Raw genomic sequence first — 6,702 nt, forward strand, 5'->3', positions numbered from 1 at the left:
TCCAAACGTTAAGTCGATTTCGTATCTATACCGGAGAAAGTCTACAGTCCTGGAGTCGAGAACAATTTCAGCTACAATTTCAACACCGCCAAATCATTTTTATTTTTCATTCATATCATAAAAATACATAGGTACGAAACGTTTACCAAGAAAGTTTAAACAGAAACTTTTCTAAATTTCTGGTTAACTCTTTAGGAGTCCTTGCGAACAGAGTTTCTCAAAGTTTTCAAGATACGAGCATTCGAAAAGTTGTCAGTAAGTATTGAAATTAACAAAAAATGGACGAGCCTCTCCCCTCTCTACGAACGGTTGACACCGAAATGAAGATATGTAGATACCTACCTACATTTTCTTTCTGCAACCATGTGAGAGAACTCCAACACAAAACAGCGAAGATCTCCTCTCCCCTCCATTCCCTGCCGACATTGAGAAAAAAACGTAAGAGTTTACCATAAATTTGAAAGTTTAATTATTCATCAAATACGAGTATTAAACTTATGAACAAACAGTAGTAGGTAAAGCTATGATAACAGAAAACAAAACAAAAAATATTATAAAATATGAATTAACTTTAAAAAATTCAAACGTTTGATTTGAGAAAGTGAAAATTTCCAATCTGGTTTCAAAAAAGTGCAAAGAAAATTTGACTCGACAAACAGGTACATAACAATCAAAATCTCTTTAAAGTAGGTCCATTACGGATTGAAGCCTAAGAAATTCATTTGAATTCCATAAATTCCTCATCGTTTTCTAAACACCATGATAGAAGTGAAGTTAAAGAAGACTCGGATACAGTAGTTTTAAGGTCAGCTACTTTTTTTACAAAATCAATTATACCTGTTTTTATCTGCAACACGATATCTTTGCTCGAAACAAACAAATCGATAAATTCCTTAAACAGTTCTATAGGAACAGAAAAAGCAGAGCAGGGTAAAATCTGGAGTAAAACAGGTGAACATACAAGTTGATTTTTAAAATTCCAAGACATATCGGTATCGTTGTAGGCATCGTTGATGAATTCATTCAATTCTCTTGGCCTACGGATCATAACTTCAATTTCACGAAAGTATCGAAGTTCGCCGAAAAAAACTGACTGCAGTATTTGTTGTTTGAAATTTCTAGCTGCTTGTGTATCCGGCCTTGAAAGACTCACAAACTCATTCACTTCATCGAAACAGAATTCTAGCAGATATGATTCGCAAATATAAAAGATAATACCATTGTCGTTATTGGCCATGACGTTTTCCCTGAATTGGGTAATCTCATCTTCGTTTTCAAAACACAAGTTCATCAATTTTTTGAAATCTTGGCATCGTGTGCCTTGAATCAAACGTCTCCAGCAATCAGACCAAAACGTTTTCCTCTCCTCGTAAGTGGCATACGAAAGAAAAGTTGAGAAGAATACGTATTCTTTCGGCTCTGGTGGAATTGAACTACTTAAAGTCTGTAAGCCTTCAAACAGTCTATAATTAGATGTAATTTCTTCAACTGCCGAACGTTTCAACCTTTCCGGAGCACTGTTCCATATTTCGCAACACATATTAAACCAATTCCTGCGAATACAGCCATCTTTGTCATCTTTATAGTCCTCATAGTAGCTTATACCTAACATTGAAATATATTCTCCATTCTCAAATTGCAATGCAATTATGATTCCATTTGTAAAAGCCGTTTGGTTTATTACGTTTCGAATTCGCATCCAAATCGAATGAATGAATTCCTTATCGTACCAAGAGTTTAGACACAGAGCACGCATCAATTCGAAACCATATTCGCCAACATTAACAAAATTATCGAGCTGTTGATCGTCCAACTTTGGAAAAATATACCGAGCGAAAGATTGCACGTCACTGTGGAAAAGGTCATAACCCTTTTGCACTCTACTTTCTGTCGGTATACGGTTCCAGAAATATTCCACAGATGGTCTGTTGTGAGTCATGGTTCTGGTTAACATTACATTCTCGACACAATTGTCCCAGCGTGAGATTGGTATTTTATCTAATCTTTTTTTCAGGTAACAAATCCAATAATACAATTGTGGGCTTACTGAGAAATTGATACTATTCAAATCCATATTGCTCGATACTAATGGCCAAAGTCGTCTGATATCGTCCTCGAAGAAATACGTACAAGCAATTATGAACTTTTGCTGCACGTCAAATTGATCACAATGCATCATACGCTCGGCTGTCTTCACATAATGAATAGTTCCGTTATAATCACACACGAAATCGTCGAAGTATCGCAAAACATGGTTCTGATGGTTGTAATGAAAATGAAATACTCGTTCGTGATGACTATGCAGCCATTGGCCCAATGAGAATCTAAAATTCGTCAAATATCTATCGATCGTAGCACGAATCACAGATGGTAAATGAGGCAGCACAGTATTTGATGAAATATTTTGGACCTCTGGATTAAATCTTGTCAATGTATCATCGCTAGAACGATATTTCATCACTTCACAGCGCCATATTCCCAGGCTAACGGCCATCGCTGGTAGGTCTTTCAGAGATACTGGATTCGGATGAAAAACATCGTACACTTCAGAATTGATTCCAGCCATTTTGTTGGTCTTCACTCGACTCTATTTCGATCCGAACCTGAAATTGTAATGACCGAATTAGTCTTAAGAAACTGACTGATGATAGGCTTAGAATAAGGTCGCATATGCACATTATGTAAATGGAGAATAAATGAATATTTTTAGTTTCATGCATGCACTTAATACTATGTCGAATGGAAAGCTCATCGTTTTCATAATTGAGCTTTTTTGGGTCAAATTCTGAATAATATAAAATTTTTTAATCACAAAATATTCAAATTCTAAAATTATGGAGTCAAAAATATAGGTAGGCTCATCATAAAAAAAAACATCATTTTTCATCTCTCAAAATACGAATTTTAGTAAGCTTTTTGCCTTTTGTATTGTTTTTCAACTGACTGAAATGCAAAATAGTCAAAGTCTACCTTCAGCAGAAAATATGTAGCTAGAATGTCACTTTTTGTCAAAATTTTTAAATACTTACAAGGGAACCTCTTGAAGTGTCACACTCCGATTTGAACGGGACCCCGATTTTTGGAAATAGCATAGTCTAAAACCACCGAAACCAAATTTTCAGCTGCCCAAGTTCATTTTTCGATTTTTGGCGAATTTTTGAAAATTCAAAATTGACTGTTTTTGGCGATTTATGCTTTTTTTTCGATGTACGTACTTGATCAATAAAAATGGTCAAAATAAGTCCCAAAACTAATATTAATTACCCAAATCCAAATTTCACCATTTCCAGCCATTCTGGAGCCTCCAGCGCGATTTTTCAATTTCTCCAGAATTTTGAATTTGCTCCAGAAGGCGTGAATATGAAGTTGGGCAGCTAAAAATCGAGTTGTATATTACACTCGACCTGTCTAACGAGTTTATCCACATTTGAACCGATTTTGAGAATGACACAGCTTTTTTCAAAATTAAAAAAACCAAAAAATCACAAGTTTCCCGTTTGTGTGGAAATTTTCGAAATTGACGCGAATCGCTGTATTTTGTCCAAAACTAACCCCCCAAATCAAAATTTTACAAATTCCAGCCATTCTGGAGCCTCCAGCGCGATTTTTCAATTTCTGCTGAATTTTGAATTTGCTTCAGAAGGCGTGAATATGAAGTTGGACAGCTAAAAATCGAGTTGTATATTACACTCGACCTGTCTAACGAGTTTATCCACATTTGAACCGATTTTGAGAATGACACCTCAAAAAGGACTTTTTGACCAGCCTTTTTCAAAATTAAAAAAACCAAAAAATCAAAAGTTTCCCGTTTGTGTGGAAATTTTCGAAATTCACGCGAATCGCTGTAATTTGTCCAAAACTAACCCCCCAAATCAAAATTTTATAAATTCCAGTCATTCTGGAGCCTCCAGCGCAATTTTTCAATTTCTCCAAAATTTTGAATTTGCTCCAGAAAGCTTGAATATGCAGTTGGACAGCTAAAAATCGAGTTGTATATTACACTCGACCTGTCTAACGAGTTTATCCACATTTGAACCGATTTGAGAGTGACACCTCAAGAGTGGTTTTTTGAGGTGCCACTTTCGCTCCAAAACGGCTGGAAATGGTAGAATTTGCGCTCCGGGGGTTAGTTCTTGAAGAAATACAGCGATTCGCGCTAATTTCAAAAATTTCCTCACAAACGGGTATCTTTTGATTTTTTTGATTTTTTTAATTTTGAAAAAAGCTGGTCAAAAAAACCACTCTTGAGGTGTCACTCCCAAAATCGGCTCAAATGTAGATAGACTCGTTGAACAGGTCGAGTATATAATACACAACTCGATTTTTAGCTGCCCAACTGCATATTCATGCATTCTGAAGCAAATTCAAAATTCTGGAGAAATTGAAAAATCGCGCTGGAGGCTCCAGAATGGCTGGAAATTGTGAAACTTTGATTTGGGGGGTTAGTTTTGGACAAAATACAACGATTCGCGTGAATTTCGAAAATGTCCACACAAACGGTAAACTTTTGATTTTTTGGTTTTTTTAATTTTGAAAAAAGCTGGTCAAAAAGCCACTTTTGAGGTGTCATTCTCAAAATCGGTTCAAATGTGGATAAACTCGTTAAACAGGTCGAGTGTAATATACAACTCGATTTTTAGCTGCCCAACTTCACATTCACGCCTTCTGGAGCAAATTCAAAATTCTGGAGAAATTAAAAAATCGCGCTGGAGGCTCCAGAATAGCTGGAAATGGTGAAATTTGGATTTGGATAATTAATATCAGTTTTGGGACTTATTTTGACCATTTTTATTGATCAAGTACGTACTTTTTTAAAAAAAAGCAGAAATCGCCAAAAACAGTCAATTTTGAATTTTCAAAAATTCGCCAAAAATCGAAAAATGAACTTGGGCAGCTGAAAATTTGGTTTTGGGGGTTTTAGACTATGCTATTTCCAAAAATCGTGATCCCGTTCAATTCGGAGTGTGACACCTCAAGAGGTTCCCTTCTTAGTCTAATTTCTTGCCAAAAAATTGTCACCTCTTTCGTAAAAAAAATCAAAAAGTGTCCATTCTCCTTTCTAAAAATTTCGCTTTTTTGTTTTTTTTTTGTAAAACTTCTAAAAACTTTATTGTTTTCCAAAAATTGTCCAAAAGTCTTCCCTATTGCAAAATTCTAGCTTTTTCGCAATGTCTGTTTACTTGTCATTTTCAAAATTGAAATTTTTAAAAACTCATCATTAAATTCTAAAATTTCGGATCGAATGAAATTAACAAATTTTTTTAAACATTGCTTGTACCTCTGGAAACTTGAATTTTTGAAAGATTTTGCCCTTTCTTCGGGCCAATTCGTATCTCTAAAACGAAAAAAAAAAAACCGGTTTGAAGCTTCCATAAATTTAAAAATGAAAATAACAATTTTTTAATGGACCTATCGGTAAAAACTTGTAATTTTATTTTGCAAATTCTTTTTCCTCATACCTGTCGGCAAATTTTCAGTCAACACCCCTCCCACTCCTTCCCTCCAAAAACTCTCAAGTTTTTTTTTGTCAGCGCAGGGATGCTCAGAACAACACTGACAAAAGTTCCCTTTCAGAAAACGATTCAATACGATGAAATTATAAGTACATACTCGTAGGTAAAGGTTTTACACAAAATATCAGCAATAACTTACTTATTAATCGAAATTTTTCTCCAAACGGTCACGTATGCAAAATTGAAAGATCTGAATCGAGCTCCCAGGCTACCGAATTGAACATAGTACAACACAGACACACACAGTACGAAGTGCTACTAAAACTTATGCAGGAAACTAAGTAGCAAAATTCCATTAGCAATGCGGTTGAATAAAAGAATATGATAAGAAAAATACTCGTGTATTGGTACAGGAACACGACGTAGGTATCACAAAAGAAAAGGACAATAGAAGATAAACCGGTTTAGTGTAGACTGAAGGTAATGAAAGAAGAAGCGGGTGTGTTTCCGGGACTTATACAAACTCGTTACAAGATTACCTTCCCCACCCCCTATTTCTCCTAACTTTTTTGTGTCATTCAGAGACCATCGCCTTTGAGCAACGACAGTGTAACATTTTTCAATTCCAAAGAAATCGCGATCGCCGAACATTTCCTGACAGTCCACGAATTTGGGAATAAGAGAAGATAAGATGGGTTAAAAATATTTTACAGACTCATTTTTCATTTTTTCACCATAATTTTTTTGCAACAAGACTTCATAAGGTGAGATGATTATTGTTTGGGCGTCGAGATAAGCTTTGTCTTAAAAAGGGAAGCACCTGTTTAAGACGATTCTGTCCAGAAATGAAAATTTTTTCAAAAAAGTTCCAAAACCGAAGAAAATTTTTCAGTTTTTTTGTTTGAGTGAAAGGGGGATGGTTTCACACCAGGAAAGTAAGTAACAAGTTTAGAGACTGAGCGAGGTTTTTTCTTATAAAGGGCGGTAGAGTAGACCTGGTCAAGAAGATCCTGCCCAGAAATGAAAAATTTTCAAAAAATGTTTGAATTTTTGCAGAATTTTTTAAATTTTGAAAGAGGGGACGAGAGGGAGCTCCTTACACAGAGAATACTATGATTTGGAAGAAGACTGGGTTCTCAGCAAATAATTGTGAGAAAGATGTTCCCCAACAGCACGTATAAAATTATTTTTAATTTTTGGTCAGGGAAGAAGCACCAATCAGGAGACCAATGTCTACTGTTTGGAAACC

The 6,702-nt window shown here is 35.4% G+C and overlaps 1 protein-coding gene across 1 annotated transcript; it reads right to left on the reverse strand.

The window, feature by feature from the left end:
• Positions 1-301: 301 nt before the first annotated feature.
• LOC135847504 (uncharacterized) lies at positions 302-5,827 on the reverse strand. The gene is made up of 2 exons (XM_065367051.1): positions 5,653-5,827; positions 302-2,603 (listed from the first exon to the last, which is right to left on the reverse strand). Exon 2 carries the CDS (start codon positions 2,564-2,566, stop codon positions 719-721), a length of 1,848 nt encoding a protein of 615 aa, XP_065223123.1. The 5' UTR covers positions 2,567-2,603; positions 5,653-5,827; the 3' UTR covers positions 302-718.
• Positions 5,828-6,702: the final 875 nt, after the last annotated feature.

This window comes from Planococcus citri, chromosome 5, assembly GCF_950023065.1.
Source record: "Planococcus citri chromosome 5, ihPlaCitr1.1, whole genome shotgun sequence".
Taxonomy (NCBI): domain Eukaryota; kingdom Metazoa; phylum Arthropoda; class Insecta; order Hemiptera; family Pseudococcidae; genus Planococcus; species Planococcus citri.